The 18,621-nt window shown below is 36.8% G+C and overlaps 1 protein-coding gene across 4 annotated transcripts in view; it reads left to right on the top strand.

The window, feature by feature from the left end:
* The first annotated feature begins 561 nt into the window (after positions 1 to 561).
* The window catches only part of SLC35A5 (solute carrier family 35 member A5), a 39,338-nt gene continuing 21,278 nt past the window's right edge, over positions 562 to 18,621 (top strand). For 2 of the 4 annotated variants that reach the window (XM_072614006.1, XM_072614003.1), the window contains exons 1-2: positions 562 to 699; positions 11,217 to 11,378. Coding sequence is in view for 3 of the 4 variants with exons in the window: in XM_072614003.1 (XP_072470104.1) it covers positions 11,249 to 11,378 (130 nt within the window). In the remaining variant the exon portion in view is untranslated. The other 2 variants (XM_072614004.1, XM_072614005.1) reach the window with 2 other exon arrangements.

Genomic DNA, 18,621 nt, shown 5'->3' with positions numbered 1-18,621 from the left:
GGGGATGGGCAGCCGGCTCCCGGCGCGAGGGCGCGCTACCTCACACCGCGCCGGCCACAAGGAGTTAAACCGGGGGAAAGTTGGGGGAAGAGAAGCGGGCGAGCGCGGCGGCGCCCCCTCCCTCCAGCGCGCGCCTTCTTCCTGCTTCTCACGGACTCGCACTCCTTCCTGCCTTCCCTATCCGTAGTTTAGAACCTCACAGCCATCGGAAGGCTCACATGACCCCGGCCTCCTCCGGCACGTGATGCGAGGAGGGAAGGGGCGGAGCCACATGGCCCTCCCTCAGCTCTCTCCTCCCATTTCACAACGCCCCGACCTTGACATAATGCGCCTGCGCAGTGGTCCCCTTAGCGGCTCATTTCCTGACTGGTATGTTCTGGTACCAATTCTTCTGGCAATTCAAGAAGCTGAGCCTTAGGGGAGAGAAACGATCTAATCGGTCTGTTTCTTCCCCCTTAACCCTTCCCTCCCCACCACTCCTCTTTCCTCTACAATCCTCAAAACCTACGGCTGCTACATCTGCCCGTCACTCCCCGGTCTGGCGAGTATCGCCAGCCTAGGATGGGCTGCCTTCCACGCAGGTGTACCCAGCACCGGGATAGGTAACAGCGTCCCGCGCCTTAAAGACCGCGCATGCGTAGGCAAAGAGGCGCCCACGGCAGGAGACCCTATGAGCCCACTGCGCATGTGTAAGAAGAGGTTTGTCGGCTGTTTTTTTCTCTCGGTTGGTGGCGGAGTCGAAAGGGTTGAGGGAGAGGGGCGGGGCCCGGCGTCCTTGCCACGTGATGCGGGGCGGAGCTTGTCTGTCCCTCGAATGCGCTTGCACGTTTGGGAGCTGTCATTTCCAGCTGGGGGAGAGCGGAGCCACGTTTCCTAAAGCAGCTCTTCAGACGTGCAGGTGTAGGTGGGGCGAGCTCGCGCAGCGAGGACCCTCCGTTTCTCTGGGGGCCAAAGTGGCAAGTTTAAAGGCCCGGGAATCACCTTTCTGCCTCCATCTGCAACTGAATCCTCTCTCGGCTTAGTACTCTAAGAAGAAAAAAACGTTTATTGATTTTTTCTCGATAAAAAAAAATTCCTGTTAACCAGGCAGTCGTGGGTTTCTCTCCCTCCTCTTCATTTTGGCCTCTGGCTGGGTATCTCCCAGGCCCCTTTGTGGGGTCACAACACGTGATCATTGACGGTACGAATGCGTTTCTTGTGTAGAAAATCACTTTGGCAGCTACATGGAGACGTGTTTGAGTGGGAAAATATTTGAGGCATGGAGAGCAATTAGAAAGCTATTGCAGTGGTCCACAGCTGAGGTGATGAAGGCCTGAATGAAGATGGTGGCTCTGCAAGGGGAATGTCTTGGAAAAAAAGTTACAAGACACAGGCCATTGATTAGGTATGTGGAATAATTGAAAGAGTTGGGGCTGCAAATCTGGGTGTCTGGGAGGATGGTCATCCTCTAGGCAATAATAGGGAAGTTTTGAAAAAGGGAAAATTTGAGGGTAAAGGTAATGAGTTTGAGATACCTCTGAGTCATCAAGTCTGAAATATCCATCCTTCCAAAGAGCCTCAGCTCTTTCAGTTATTCCACATATCTTATCAATTGCCTGTGTCTTGTAATTTCTCCCTCCATAACTTTTTTTTTCAAAGACATTCCCGTTGCAGAGCCACCATCTTCATTCAGGCCTTCATCACCTTAGTTGTGGACCACTGCAATAGCTTTCTAATTGTTCTCCATGCCTCAAATCTTTCCCAACTCCAATTCATCTCCATGTAGCTGCCAAAGCAAAGCATCTTCCTACTCAATAAACTACACTGATTCCTTATTACTTATGAGATCAGATATAGAGGTTTTAGTTTGATATTTAAAACTCTTCACAATTTGTCCATTTCCTAATTTCCAACCTTCTTACATTCTACTGCTTTCTATGATTAATACGGTGCTGCCATGATGACCCACTTATTGTCCCTTGTCCATGATACTCCATCTCCTATTCCTTGCCTTTGCGCTTGCTGTCCTATGCCTTGAATGTTCACCCTCTCCTTGTTTGATTCTTGGATTCATTGACTTCCTTTAAGACTCAGCTCAAATGCGGCCTTCTCCTGGGGGCCTTTCCTAGTCCTCCAATTTCCTAGTACCATTTTGAATGTTCTAATTTATATACATTGTCTAAACTATTAGAATGTAAACTCCTTAAAGACCAGAACTGGTTTGGTTTTGCTTCTTCTCTGTATCCTTAACATCTAGTACATTGCCTGGCAAGCAATAAATGCTAATTAATTCCAGGCATAGGACTAGATATCAAAAAGACACAAGTGGGGAATGGAATGCTGTATTTGAAGAACAAGAAGTCCAGTGTGGTCACACCATAGAGTTTGGGAGAGGCTGTATAATAAAGCCAAAGAGATAGCCTGAATCTGGGTTATGAAGGACTTTAAATGCCAAACAAAAAATTATGTTTGATTTTAGACAAAGCAAGAAGCCATTGGACTTTATTTTTCTTTAATAGTATTTTATTTTTTCCCCAGTTACATGTCAAGAAAATTTTTAGCATTCATTTTTAAAAATTTTGAGTTCCAAATTTTCCTCCCTTCTTCCCCTCTTCTGAAAATGGTAGACAGTTTAACATAGTTTATACATATGCTATCATGTAAAAATATATCCATCTGTATTATTTACAGTTGTGAAAGAAGAAACAGATCATAAGGAAAAAAACACAAGAAAGAATAAAGTAAATAAAAGAAATATGCTTCAATCTGCATTCAGAGTCTATTAGCTTTTTATCTGGATATTTTCCTTCCTAAGTTCTTTCTACTTATCTTGGATCATTCTGCTGCTGAGAAGTGCTGCGTCATTCATAGTTGATCATCATACGTAATGTTGCTGATATTGTGTATGATGTTTTCCTGGTTCTGTTTATTTCATTTTGCTTCAGTTCATGCTACTCTTTCAAGGTTTTTCTGAAATCTGCCTGTTTATAATTTCTTATTGCACAATAGTATTCCATTACATTCATATTCCACAACTTGTTCAACCATTCCCCAATTGATGGGTATCCCCTCAATTTCCAGTGTTTTGCCACCACGAGAGGGATTGCTATAAATATTTTTGCATATATAGATCCTTTTCCCTTTCTTACAATCTCTTTGGGATACATAGCTAATAGTGCTATTGCTGGATCAAAGGGATATGAAAAGTTTGGTTGGCCTATGGGCATAGTTCCAAATTGCTCTCCAGAACAGTTGGATCACTTCACAGGTCCACCATCAATGTATCAGTGTCCCAATTTTTCCATATCTACTCCAGAATTTATCATTTTCCTATTTTGTCATGTTAGCCAGTCTGATAGGTGTGATGAGGTACCTCAGAGTTGTTTAATTTTCTTTTCTCTAATCAGAAGTGATTTAGAGCACTTCTTCATATACCTGTAGATAGCTTTGATTTCTTCATCTGAAAACTGCCTGTTCATATCTTTTGTCCATTTATCAATTGAAGAATGGCTTGTATTCTTGTAAATTTGACTCAGTTCTCTACATGTTTGAGGTTGTTTCCCATATTTCTGCTTTCTTTCTAATCTTGTTTGCCTTGGTTTTGTTTGTGCAAAAGCTTTTTCATGTAATATAATCAAAATTATTAATTTTACATTTTGTAATGCTCTCTGTCTCCTGTTTGATCATGAATTCTTCCCTTCCTCATAGATCTGACAAGTAGACTATTCCTTGCTCTTCTAATTTGCTTACGGCGTCAGCTTTTATATTTAAATCATACTAAAAGTCTGTCATATCTAACTTGCCTAATACTGTATTTACCTCCTTAGTTGTATTGTTTTGCTGCCCATTTCTTCCTGTAACTCACTTAATTTCTCCTTTAGGAATTTGGATGCAGCTAAGAAACAGAAGGGTAGACAAGTGGAATAGGCTAGATACTGAAGACACAGTAGGCAATGAATATAGCAATCTACCGTTTGATAAACCCAAGGACCCCTGCTTCTGGGATAAGAACTCACTGTTTGACAGAAATTTCTGGGAAAACTGGACAGAAGTGTGGTGGAAACAAGGCATAGACCAATGCCTGACACCGTACACAAGAATAAAGTCCAAATGAGTACATGATCTATGTATAAAGATTAATACTATGGACAAATTGGTGAAGCAAGGAGTAGTGTATTTTTCAGATTTATGGAGAAGGGAAGAATTTTTGACTAAAGAAGAGATAGAAAGCATTATGAAGTGCAAGATGGATAATTTTGATTACATTAAACTGAAAAGTTTTTGCACAGTCAAACCCAATGCATCCAAGATTTGGAGAGATGCAAAAAACTGGGAAAGAATTTTGCAGCTAGTATCTGTGTTAAAGGCCTCATTTCTAAAATATATAGAGAACTGAGTCAAATGTGCAAGAATACAAGTCATTCCCCAATTGATAAATGGTCAAACGATATGAATAGGCAGTTTTCAGAGGAAGAAATTAAAGATATCTATAGCCATATGAAAAAATGCTCTAAATCACTTTTGATTAGAGAGATCCAAATCAAAACAACTCTGAGGTACCACATCACACCTGTCAGATTGGCTAACATGACAGAACAGGAAGATGATAAATGTTCGAGAGGATGTGGGAGAGCTGGAACTCTAATTCATTGTCGGTGGAGCTGTGGCCTGATCCAGCCATTCTGGAGAGCAATTTGGAACTATGCCCAAAGGGCTACAAGATACACATACCCTTTGACCCAGTATTATGGCTTCTAGGACTGTATCCCCAAGAGATCATAAAAATGGGAAAGAGTCCCACATGTACAAAAATATTTATAGCAGCACTCTTTGTGGTAGCCAAAAACTGGAAATCAAGGGAATGCCCATCAATTGGGGAATGACTGAATAAATTATGGTATATGAATGTGATGAAATACTATTGCTCCATAAGAAATGATGAACAGGAAGACTTCAGAGAGGCCTGGAAAGACATATATGATCTGATGCTGAGTGAAATGAGCAGAACCATGGGAACTTTGTGCATAGCAATGACCACGGTGTGCAAGAGTTTTTTCTGGTAGACATGGAACTTCATTGCAATGCAAGGACTTAAAAAAATTCCCAATGATCTTTTAAGGCAAAATGCCTTCCACATCCAGAGAAAGAACTTTGGAATTCAATTGCAGAATGTAGCAGATCATTTTCTTTTGTATTACATTTTGGTTTTTTATATGATTTCTCCCATTCATTTTAATTCTTTTACACAGCATGAGAACAGTGAAAATGTATTTAATAAGAATGTATGTGTAGAACCTATATAAAATTGTATGCTGTCTAGGGAAGGCAGGAGGGGTGGGGGAGGAGGTAGGGGGCAGGTAGGGAAAAATAATCTAAGTTATATGGAAGTGATTGTAGAACACTGAAAATAAATAAAATTAATTAAAAAATTTTTAAAAAGAAATAAAAAGAAGAAAAAAAGAATTTGAATGCTATACCAGTTGATGCATATGTTTTGTACTGATATTGCTTCATTGTCTATAGTACCTTTTAGCAAGATGTAGTTTCTTTCCTTATCTCTTTTAATTAGATTTATTTTTGCTTTTACTGTGTCTGAGAATAGGATTGCTAGTCCTGCTTTTTTTTTTTTTTCACTTCAGCTGAAGCATAATAGATTTTGTTCCAGCCTCTTACCTGTATTCTGTGTATGTGTCTCTACTGCAAGGGTGTTTCTTGTGAACAACATCTTGTGGGATTCTAGTTTTTGATCTACTCTGCTAACTGCTTCTGTTTTTTGGGAGAGTTCATCCCATTCAAAATAATAATTATGATCACTACCTGTGTATTTCCCTCCATCCTATTCTTCCTCCTGTTTGTCGTCTTTCTTTTCACCCTTTCCCTTTTCTCCAGTGTTTTGCCTCTGTCTACCACCTCCCCTGATCTGCCCTCCTTTATGTCAGTTCTCATCCCCACTCCCTTTACTAAATCTCCTTCCCTCCTTCCTACTTCCCTGTTGGGTAAGATAGATTTCTGTAGTGAATTGATTATGTATATGATTCTGTCTTTGAGTCAGTACTGAAGAGAATAAATTTCAAGCAATGTTCATTTCCCACCTTCCCATCTTCCCCTCCACTATAATAGGTCTTTTGCACTGCTTTATGTGAAATAGCTTACCCTATTCTACCTCTCCCTTCCTTCTGCATCCTTTGTACTCTTCTCTCTCATCCCTTAGTTTCTTTTATGTCATTCCCTCAAATTAACCTTATATGTACACCCTCTTTCTATATATATTCCTTTCTAGCTTCAGTGATAGAATTCCTTCTACCATCAGTTTTAGAATTTTAAAGAATTACTAATATCATCTTCCTGTGTAGGTATGTAAATAAGCTCTATTGAATCTCTTATGTTTTCTTTTCCTTTTTACCTGTTTATGCTTCTTTTGGGTCTTCTTAGTAGAGGTCAGATTTTTGTTGGTTTAGTTCTGTTCTCCTTATGAAAGCTTGAAATCCTTCTATTTTGTTGAATGATCATTTTCCTCCACTTGATGTAGTATGCTTAATTTTGCTGGGTACGTGATTCTTGGTTGTAGTCCTAGCTCCTTTGCCTTCTGGAATAACATGTTCTATAACCTCAGGATTTTTAATATTACAACTGCCAAGTCCTGTTTAATCCTGATTGTGAATCCACAATGTCTGAATTATTTCTTTGTGGATACTTGTATTTTTTCCTTGGCTTGGCAGTTCTGAAATTTGGCTATAATGTTACTTGAAGTTTTTATTTTGGGATCTCTTTCCTGAGGTGATTGTTTGATGCTTTCAATGCCTGTTTTGTCCTCTAGTTCTAGGAGATCAGGGCAGTTTTCCTTGATAATTAATTGAAAGATGCTCTCTAGATCCTCCTTTTGATTATAGTTTTCAGGTAGTCCAATGATTCTGACATTGTTTCTCCTGGATCTGTTTCTTTTAGGTCAGTTTTTTTTCCCATGAGGTAATTTACATTTTCTTCCATTTTTTTCATTCTTTTGAATTTGTTTGATTGATTCTTGATATCTCGTAGAATCATTAGCTTCCACTTGCCCAATTCTAACTTTTAATGTATTATTTTCTTCAGTTAGCTTTTGTATTTTCTTTTCCTTTTGACCAGTTTTACTTTTTAAGCAGTTTTCAGTTTATCTTACATTTCAGGACTTTTTAAGCAGTCCTTACTTAACATAGTCTACTATTGCCTCTAACTCCTGTTGAAGCCAGAGAATGCCCTGGTTAGAATTATTGGCTCTAAGAGAAATGTCAGAGGCCTCCATAATCTCCCAAAGGAATACCTCCACATCACCTGTAATATGTAAAGTAGAAGTCGGTAGGCCTTGAGGACCAAGCAAGTCCAAATCTGTTCACATTCTGACTAAAACCCTTGTCTATGGTTAAATCAATGTGGTGACATTGTCAACGAGAACGCTGATTAAAAAAAAAATTCCTACCAAGCACTAAACTCTGCTCCATAGCTGAACTCTAACCTCCTACAAATAGATTGATCTGGGATAAACTATATCCTGAAACTGAACACTATCTCTGGAAACAGTAAGTAAATATATGCCTCTTTTAATAGCTCTAAGATTTTTAAATTTTCAAATCATTGAAAGTTTTATTTTAGGAGAATCTATAACATTGGCACATGTGAGAATGGTAAATTATGTAACAGAGCAGAGGTACAATATATAGAATGCTTTGGGGATCATGACCACCTGGTTCAAATCTCTTCTGTTGCCTCTGACCTTTTTTAGCAATGTGACCAAGGGCAAGTGGCTCAACTTCTCTGTTCTTCAGATTATAGTACTTTTGGCTCTGCCTCCCAGGCTTATGATGAGGCTCACATAAGGGGTCATCTATATAAAGCATACTCTGCAAACTTCAAAGTGCATGGAAAAGTTGTTTGATGGAAGTGTAGCAGAAACCTGGCTAGGAAGAAGTTGGTAAATGTGGCCTAACTAGACCAATTTAATTAACATTGATTGTAAAACTATTCAGAAAATAGACTATAATCAGAAAAGAATTATCTGAAAAAAGTGGTAAAATGGAATCTTTTAAAAAGAAAACTAGATGATTGAATCAAGTTTACTTGATGTTTTTTTTACTAATCATAATTATCATTCACCATAGAAAAATACATAGAGCACTTTATTTGCTCATAAAAATCCTTTGCCTTATCAGTTTTCATTTGAGATATAATAGAAGTGACTTTTAACTACAGTAAACTTTGCTATCTGAATCATAAAACAACTTTTTATCCTCCAAGGTCTTGTTGATTTCTTTTTTTTTTTTTTGGCCTTATTGATTTCTTGTTCATTCTACTGTAGGTGTTAAGACCTCTATTCTATTGTAAACTATTATTATATTACAATGAATACTACCAGCCTATTCAGCTTTACTATCTGTCATACTCTGAGCTGTAATGAGAATTTATTTTACCTGGTGCAAAGAATGAGGGATGAATTTCAAAAGACAATCTGACTTCATATGGAGTTGCTCTGAAAAAAAAGGGCAGTCTATCCCTTTGCCTCAGGTGATTTGGGAAGAAGGTGGGCTTGGAGGAGAAATAAGAAGAGCCCATGAACATGTTGGAGTGATCTGGTGAAGAACTGAAAAGTACTGAGACAGTGATTCCCACAAGGAAAAAGTACCCTATGCCATCCCACAACTTCCATGACTTCAAAGCCTCATTTACTCAATGCTAGTTATAGCTTTAGGAAAACCCTGTGATGCTATTCCCTACCATCAAAGTACTCACTTAATTTAGAAATACTGTCTCAATTGAGCTTATTACTGCACATAATTCAGTAATATAATGTGACATATATATAATATACTTAATATTTATTACACAATAATATTTATTGAATTGTTTGCTTTATGAGACCATGGAGATGGATTAGGACTTAGATTATCCTTTCACTAAGTGCTTCCACAGAGTTCTTAACTATATTGGTTTACTTTCAGCATAGTGATGTCTTGTATAGGTATTAAAAGATATTGGGCTGGATATGGTGGCACACACTTGTAATCTCTGCTACTGGGGAAGAGTGAGGCTAATGGGTTCCTTGAGTTCATGAGTTCTGAGCTGCAATAGGGTTAAGCTGATCAGGTATGCACACTAAATTTGGCACTGATAGGAAGAGCTGCTGGGAACAGAGGCTACCCAAGCAGAAGAAGAACAGCCCATTTGGAAAAATGGAACAGACTACCACACTATCATTGTGATCCAGTTGTGAGTGTCCACTGCACTTCATCCTAGGTGAGACAGATTTAGAGAGAAAGAGAAAGAGACAAGAGAGGAGAAGAGAAAAAAAATGGGCAGGGGAAAGAAGAGAGGGAGACAGAGAGGACTTAGTGTTTCTTGTGATAATTTGTTGCTGAAGAGAGAAAAACTTCAGTAACAAAGTTATGTGTCTTTATTATGACACATGTTGCAGTAGGGTCTACTGAGATATATAGGGCTCTGTATCTTTATATTACCAAGCTATCCTATTTTTTCTGTTTCTCATTGTTTACTCTTCTCCAGGATCAATATTTGCTGCTCATCTCCAGTATCACTACTTCTGTCCACCCCTCTTCTCTGTTCTACATATGACTTTTTTACTTGTTTCTTTGGTGTTTTTTCCCCTTGTCTCCCAAATTTCTTGACTTTTATAACTATCATCAACCAATGAAAGTCCTCTTTTCTATCTAAGTCAATGAGTCAATTAATCCTTTTACATTGGGGGATATATTGTAAAACCTTCAGTTCTTCACATCCCTTTTCATTGTTGTTCATTGTTTAGGACAGTTTCTTTTTAACTTCTAATGCTGTCCTAGGTATTTGAAATTGACAGACAAATGACCAGAATAAATGAAGTGTTGTTTTATGTGTCTTTGTAGCATTCACCATGAAAGACTCAGATAGAGAATAGGGACTGAGCCTCTTATTTCATTGATTTAGGTCACTTTCCGAGGGGAAACTTTGACCAATGCAAATCACCTTCTTTGAAGCGAGGACTTCCTGGCTTCAAGGCCAGCTCTCTGTTATGCTTCAGTATATCATCAAAGATGCTCACCATAATAAAGGAGTAGTAGGTATTCACATAGAATTTTTAAAATTGCTATTATTTAGGCTATATGAAGAACCTCCATTGGATGCTTCATTGTGACCTGGAAGTGAACGTACACTCTTACAAGCCATTCCAGTAGAGCACAAACTCTGGTAGGCCCCACCCAGGTGGAAATGCTTGAAGGCCAAAGGATGGACTCTATCATCTGAGCGACCATCATTATCAGGAAGTTAACCATTAGGCAGGTTTTTTTTTAGTCATAGCAACTCATGAATATGATCTACTAAAACATAGAGAGGTTGTGATCTGCATCAGTAAAGGGTATGAAATCATGGAACCTTAAAGTTTATATATATAAAAGGCATGTTTACAAGAAAATATTATTTTAAAAGTGCATTGGATGTAAACATTATTTTTCAGCTTGATAGTTAATTTCTTTGAACTTGTGTCACCTACTGAAATAATTTAATAAGTTTCCATTTTATTTCAGTTTAAGAATCACTTATATTACAAATTATATATACTATACTAGATACTGGGGATACAAAAGCAAAAATAATGGGCAATGGCTGAACAATTTGTATGAATGTAATTGAATACTATAGTGCTATAAGAAATGCATGAGCAAGGGGACTTCAGAAAAACCTGGGAAGACTTATATGAACTAATGCTGAGTGACGTGAGCAGAACCAGGAGAATATTGTACAAATAACAGTCACATTATGCAGTGATTAACTTTGATAGGTTTAGCTCTTCTTAGCAATGCAAGGATCTAAGACAACCCCAAAAGACTCATGGTGGAAAATGCTATCCATATGCAGAAAAAGAACTATGAAGTCTGACTACAAATCAAAGCATCTTATTCACTCTCTTTTTTTAAAATTTTATTTCTTTCTCATGGTTTCTCCCATTGGTTCAAATTCTTTACACATGACTGATGTGAAAATAGATTTAATATGAATGTTGAACCTGTATCAATTTACATGCCATCATGGGGTGAGGGGAAGGGAGAGATGGGGCAAAAGTTTGGGTCTCAAAATCTTATGAAAGTAAATGTTGAAAACTAAAAATAAATAATTTTTTTTTAAAAAAAGAAAAGTGCTATCAGTTATGCCAAATTACTTGCTTGCCCATTTTCTAATAGTGAATTTTTGCTTATGGAGGTTTTGCTTTGTTAAAGGCTATAAACAGCCAGACGGTTCAGACATTAGAATGGAAGGCAAATGCTGCAGTCAATCTGGACCACGGATTACATCAGCAGCTTCCACAGGTCTTCTGGGGACTACGTTTGTGGCTTTAAGTTCAAGTCGTATTTTGTTGATGAAATTCTCAGCCAATGAAGGTATGTTAATATTTGCACTATAATTCTAGAAACCTATATTCTGTTCTTAGTGCTGCCTGTAACTCATTTTTAGCATGAATCATATCTGTCTTTAGTTTATTGATGTGAAATGTAAGACTAAAATTATCTCCTGTAAAGGGAAATTGGTGAATATGGGCATTGGAATATAGTCATATTAAAAAATTTTTTGCCTTATTAAGCAAAATGTTTTATTCTGTTGTAGGGTCCCTACTTGATTGGGTTAATAGTCAAACAGGGGACAGTAACTAATTTCTGTGCTCTATTTCACTAACATCAGAATTTTAAGAAAACAAATTATTCTGATTTTAAGCACCAAAAACTTCTTATAACACAACATAACACAAAAACAGGATCCTTTATGAAACCATGAATCTCCATTTCATAGAGATATTACTTTCCTTTTTTAAAAAAATAGAAGTATATAATAAATTCCACACCTTTCAAAATTATTCTATTTGTTCTTCCTTCTAAACTAAATTCTGTTTCCTTCTTTGCTTTTAAAAACAATACCACAATTCTTTTTGGAGTGGGGGTGGTGGGAATCAGTGTGGCTAATCCTCCTTCCTTCTATACCCTCTTAATTAAAAACTGAAAGAGAGAAGGGGGTAATAGCCTTGTAACAAAGAGGTATGTATCGGAGTTAAGATAAGGTAAGATAAGCAAAACAATTCCACAAACTGATGCTGTCCAAAAATGTAGACCTCTTTCCGCACTCTGTGCTCATCATTTCTCCATCAGGAAGTGGGTACCATGCCTCATCAAAGATTTTAGGGAGACATAGTTGTTTCTGGAATTGATCAGAGTACTTAAGTCTTTCAAAGTTGTTTTTCTTTACAGTATTGCTATCTTTGTATATATTATTCTCCTGTTCCTACTCTCTTCATTCTGTATCAGTTCATACTACTCAGGATTCTTTAAAATCATCTCTTTTAATTTCTTACAACATAATACTACTCTATTATATACCAGAATTTGTTCAGCCATTCCTTCTGTCATAGGGCCATCTTGGCCAGAAATCTATTTTTTCAATCATGGGCTCTCATTGTCCTACCAGATAAGCTAGATACTATTTCATAATAGGCTGTATATGTCTCTGCACTTAGTATTTGGTGCTTACTATCTCATTTGTGCTCCTGAAGTGGCTGCTTAGCTTGCATAAACCATGGACATTGATGGGCATGTGCATGGGAGAAATTTTCTGTCTTTGACAGATTTTTATTTCACAGATATTGATTGGTATCTCTCTCTAAAATTTCCATTTGCCATTTATTTCTTCAAGCTTATAGCATGAGAAACAAGATTACGATAGGATCATTGCTTGGGGAAGATAGTTTTGTTATCATTTGACAGAGAAGGAGGAAGCAAAACTACCTAATTCTAATACTTCCATCTTCCCGCAAGGAAAAGACATTAAACTGAAAAGGTAGAAAAAAAAATCATTAAGAGGGATTTGAAGGTCCAGATAGGAGAGAGGCTACTAGGAGAGCTTGTAACCACGTCAGTGAGGCTCTCTAGACTCAAGTTATTTTCCAGGATGCTAATGAATCTATAGATGTGATTATGGAATTATTACCAATAATCTTTATGACATAATGAAGAATGGGACATTTGCAATAGACTGAAGACAAGGAAATGTTATTCTAGTTATTGAATAAGGGGAAGGGTAGGATTCCATACTCTACAGATAAATATATCAATCCTCAGCAGAGTTTTTAAAATAAGTTATTTGAATAAGAAGTGTGAAATCACCTAAAATTAGTTCATAACTGGGATATGACATGGGCTTATTAAGAAAAAAATCATGCAAAATTTATGCCATTTCTTTTTTTGCTCAGTTTGTGACGCTGGAGGCAATTTGGCATAACTTCAAACTCTGTCTCTGAAATTAACCAGCTGTGTAAATATAAAGAAATCATTTAATCTCCATGCTTCATGCTCCCTAGGACATCTTTAAAGTAATGATTTAGATCTTCATTGATGGAGGAAGTATCCACCTTGAGAGTTACCAGTGCTGACAATATCACAGATCCTTTTCATGTTGTATTATGATACTAGCTTTAAGTATAGTGTATCTTAATCACAAAGGCATATAACAAAGTTTATTATGGTGCACTTACAGTATTTAAGATGGAGAAAGTTAAATTAGATGATGATATGATTAAATAAATTCATAACTCATGGAAAAAAAGGATATTGACCAGTAGATTCATGTAAGCCTCTAGAAAGGTCACAAGTATTTTACCACAGAACTCTGCATTTGGCCATCTTTTGTGGGGGTGGGACGTGGGGGGGTTGGATAAAGACATAGAAAGTTTGCTAACCAAATAACAGAAAACTGGGGATAACTAATATTTTAGTTGACAGAACAAAGGATTTAAAAGATCTTAATTGGTTGGACAATAGACCAAAACTAACAAGTTGATATTTAATTTGCTATTAATGATAATAATATAGTGAATAAGTGGCAAATGGTCTTGTATTTAAGTTTTAAAAAATTAATTACATGAGTGTGGGATGAAGTCTGCCTTTTAAGTATTTCATATGACTGTTATCATAGGGGAGTTTATACAAAAAATATCAGTGGTGTCTTTTTTTTATGTGACCAATAATGTGATTTGGTTACTAAAAAAAAACACCCCAAAACCTAATGTAATATAAGTTGTAATGTAATATACTAATGTGTATAGTATATTAATAGAAATAGTATCTAAATCAAGGGCAGTCCGTAATAAGCCAGCTGTATTCTTTGCCTTGTTGACAAATTATTGTTGTATGTTTCATTGAATTTTGAATTAGTCATATTACTGTAACTTATTAATTTCATGTTTTTGTCAAGATAGCTACTGCCAAAATGGAGAGTATTGAGAGGAGGTTGAAAGGTCTGAAAATCTTGTCCATTGAAATCCAGATGAAAAAACCAGGGATGTTTAGCCTGGAAAAGAAAGGACTTAGTTGAGAAGTGATAACATTATTTGAATGGATTTCATGTTGAAGTAGACTTAAGCTTTGTTGTAGCAGAAGTAACATCAGGACCAGTGGACAAAGAGGGAAGATTTTGCCTTAATATGGAGACATTTCCAAGAATTAGATTGATCAAACAGTCCAACTGGATCCTTTTCAAAGTAGTAAACTCTCTACAAAAAAAAAAAATATTTAAAGAGAGGCCAGATGACCATTTGTCAAAGATGTTGTAGAGGGCATTTGTAACATTAGGATTAAAGCTATTCTGGAGAGCAATTTGGCACCGTGTCCAAAGAGCTTAAACTGCATACCCTTTGACCCAGCAATATTCACTATTAGGTCTGTATCCCAAGAGATCATAAAAAAAGGGAAAAGAACCCATATGTACAAAAATATTTATAGTAGTTTTTTTTTCTTTGTGCTGGCAAAGAATGGGAAATTGAGGGGATGCTCATCAATTGGGAAATGGCTGAACAAGTTGTGGTGTATGAATGTAATGAAATGCTATTGGGCAATAAGCATTGATGAGAAGGCAGATTTCAAAAAAATGTGGAAAGGTCAAATGAGCAAAACCAGGAGAACATTGTGCACAGTAACAGCAAAATTGTGCGATGATCAACTTTTTTTATAATTAATTTAATATTTTATTTTTCCCCAATTACATGTAAAAACAATTTTAACATCTTTTTTTTAAACGCTGAGTTCCAAATTCTCCTCCTTCCCTTTAACACTCACCCCCTCTCTCACCTTGGGAAGTCAAGCAGTTTGACATAGGTTATACATGTGTAGTCAAGCAAAACACATTTTCATGCAAGCTATGCTGTAAAAGAAAACACAGACAAAAAAAAAAAAAAACTAAGAAAAATAAAGAAAAAAATAATCTGTATGCAGGCCCCAACAGTTCTTTCTCTGGAGATGGACAGCACCTTTCATCATAAATTCTTCAGAATTATCTTGGCCTATTGTATTGCTAAGAATAGCTAAGTCATTCACAGTTAATCATTGTACAGTATTGCTGTTACTGTGTACAGTGCTGTCCTAGTCCTGTTCATTTCACTTCGCATCAGTTCATGTAAATCTGTCCAGGTTTTTCTAAGAGCATCCTGCTCATCATTTCTTATAGCACAATAGTATTCCATTCTAGTCAGTTATCACAACTTTTTCAGCCATTCCCCAACTGATGGACATCCCCTCAGTTTCCAATTCTTTGCTACCACCAGAAGAACTGCTGTAAATATTTTTGAACATATTGATCAGAAGTTTCTTTTTTAAAAAATTCTAAATTGATTAATTAATTTTTGCCCCAGCTACATGTAAAAAGAATTATTAACATTTGTTTATAAAACTTTGAGTTCCAAATTCTCTTCCTTGCTCCCTCCCCACCCCCTATCCCATTGAGAAGGCAAAGAATTCCATAACTTCTTTCTCTGGTGATGGATAGTATTTTTCCTCTTAAGTACTTCAGAACTGTCTTGGGTCTTTGTATTACTGAGAATAGCTAAATCATTCACAGCTGATCACCTTGCAATACTGCTATTACTTTTCACTATGCATCAGCCCATGAAAGTTTTTCCAGGTTTTTCTGAGAGCATCCTGATCATCATTTCTTATGGGTGCAATAGTATTCCATCATAATCACATACCACAATTTGTTCAGCCATTCTCAAAGTTGATGGACTCCCCCTCAATTTCCAATTCTTTGCCCCCAGAAAAGAGCTGCTATAAACATTTTTGTACATATAAGTTCTTTTCCTTTTTGTTTTAAGGCAGTCTTCCTTGATAATTTCTTGAAAGATGATGTATATAGGTTCTCTTTTTGGTCATGACTTTTAGGTAGTCCAATAATTTTTAAACTATTTCTCTTGGATCTATTTTCCAGGTCAGTTGTTTTTCTAATGAGATACTTCATATTGCCTTACACTGACTTTCATTTTTTGTTTTATTATTTCTTGATTTTTCATAAAGTCATTAACTTCCACTTGCTCCATTCTATTTTGAAGGCATGATTTTCTTCAGTAAGCCTTTGGACCTCCTTTTCCATTTGTCCAATTCTGGATTTTAAGGCATTCTTCTCCTCATTGACTTTTTGGATCTCTTTTACCATTTGGCCTAGTCTGTTTTTTAATGTGTTGTTTTCTTCAGTATTTTTTTGTGTGTCTCCTTTACCAAGTTGTTGACTAGTTTTTCATCATTTTCTTGTATCACTCTCATTTCTCTTCCCAGTTTTTCCTCTACTTCTCTTGATTTTCAAAATGCTTTTTGAGCTCTTCCATGGCCTGAGACCAATGTATATTTTTCTTGGAGGCTTTGGATATAGGATCTTTGACTTTGTTGTCTTCTTCTGAGTGTGTGTTTTGTTCTTCCTTCCATCATTATAGTAACTTTCTATAGTCAGAGTTTTTTCCACTATTTGTTTATTTTCCCAGCCTCTTACTTGACTTCTGTTTGTTTGCTAAAGTTGGCCTCTACTTCCAGTGTGGAGGGTGTACTATTCTAAGCTTCAGGAATTTTGTCTAGATGTTTTCAGAAATACTTCTAGGGACCTGTAAATTTTCAGTTCTTCCAAGGTGGTATGATCTAAGGAGAGGTATTTGCTCCTCTCTTGGCCTGTGCTCTGGTCTGTGAGCAACCACATGCACCCTTTTCTGCACTGGAACTGTGAGGAGGGTTCCCCCCTCTACCATGGCCACAAGTTGTGGTATGCTGGTGTTCCTCCTCCTCACCAGGACTATGACCTGAATCTGAGTATGGGCAAAGCAACAGAGTCCTGCCCCAGTGCTAGCAAAAAGACCACTGTAATCTCCTTCTGATCAGTTGTTCAACCCCCTTACCATCTGTGGACTGAGAGCTCTGGAAGCAGCTGGGTGTGCTGGCATGGTGTTTATTATACTGTGCTCCACTTTCACCCAGACGTGATGGACCTTTCCTCCTAAGTTGTCTTTGGTGTCTGTGGGCTAGAAACCACCACTGCCGCCAATGACTTGGTTGCCCTGAAGCCTACTCTGGGTTTGCTGGGGCCTGGCCTGTGCTCCTCTCTCAGCCTTGTGCAATAGACTTTTCCTGTCAACCTTTCAAGTTGTCTTGGGCTAGGTAATTTTTTTTATTCCATCTTTTTGTGGGTTCTACAACTCTAGAATTTGTTTAGAGTCATTTTTAAAAACTATTTGGAGGGTTTTGGTAGAGAGCTCAGACAAGCCCTGCCTTTACTCTGCCATCTTGACTTGGTCTCTCCTGATAACCAACTTTGATAAACTTAGCTCTTCTCAGCGCTGTCATCTAAGATAATTCCAAAAGACTCATGATGGAATCTGCTATTCATATCCAGAGAAAGAATTATGGAGTCTGAATGCAGATCAGAGCATACTGTTTTCTCTTTTTAAAATTTTTTTCTTTCTCATGATTTTTCCCTTTCATTCTGATTCTTTTTTCACAACATGAAAAATATGGAAATGCATTTAATATAAATGTACATATATAATGATATGATTGTACATATATAGCCTATATCAGGTTGCATGTTGTCTTGGGGAAGAGAGAGTTGAGGGAAGGAGAAGAAATTTTTGAAACTCAAAATCTTATAAAAGTGAATGTTGAAAATTATCTTCACATGTAATTGGAAAAAATAAAATACTATGAAGTGGGGAAAAAAAACATTAGAAGGATTATTGGATAGAGATTATATAAAGTCTTTTCCAAATGTAGCATCCTGTGATTTATTGGATCTTTGCATAAATCACCATACTGGCTTTTGGAATGAATATATGCATACACACACAGAGGTATGTATGTATGTATATGCAAGTATATATGTATACGCAAGTATGTATGTATATGCAAGTATATATGTATATACATATATACACATACATACACATGTATATACATATATACATGTAACATGGCATAATCTCCCTAATAAGACATCATGAAGAAGACATTTTAAATTGATTAGAACATGACTGAAACCAATTTTCAAAAGATTTACAGAAAAAACAAAATAGAACACAAAAAAGTAGGAATAAATTTAGGTGAATTATAGTTGAAGAGTATAGAAAGAGGAAATAGGCATGTGAAAGTTAATGAATTAGTGATTACAAAATTCTTTAGAATGTACACCTATGTAGATCCCTATTGGTGTAAACTTTATCATATGCTCACTTCTCTGGACTTTTGGTTAGAATATAACAGTATTGTGGTATAATAATTATAATAATAATAATGTCACATATATGTATATATAACTTCCATCCATTACTATTGA

This window comes from Notamacropus eugenii, chromosome 5 (assembly GCF_028372415.1).
Source record: "Notamacropus eugenii isolate mMacEug1 chromosome 5, mMacEug1.pri_v2, whole genome shotgun sequence".
Classification (NCBI taxonomy): domain Eukaryota; kingdom Metazoa; phylum Chordata; class Mammalia; order Diprotodontia; family Macropodidae; genus Notamacropus; species Notamacropus eugenii.
The sequence above is the reverse complement of the archived record's forward strand: the minus strand, read 5'-3'. Positions and strand labels throughout refer to the sequence as shown.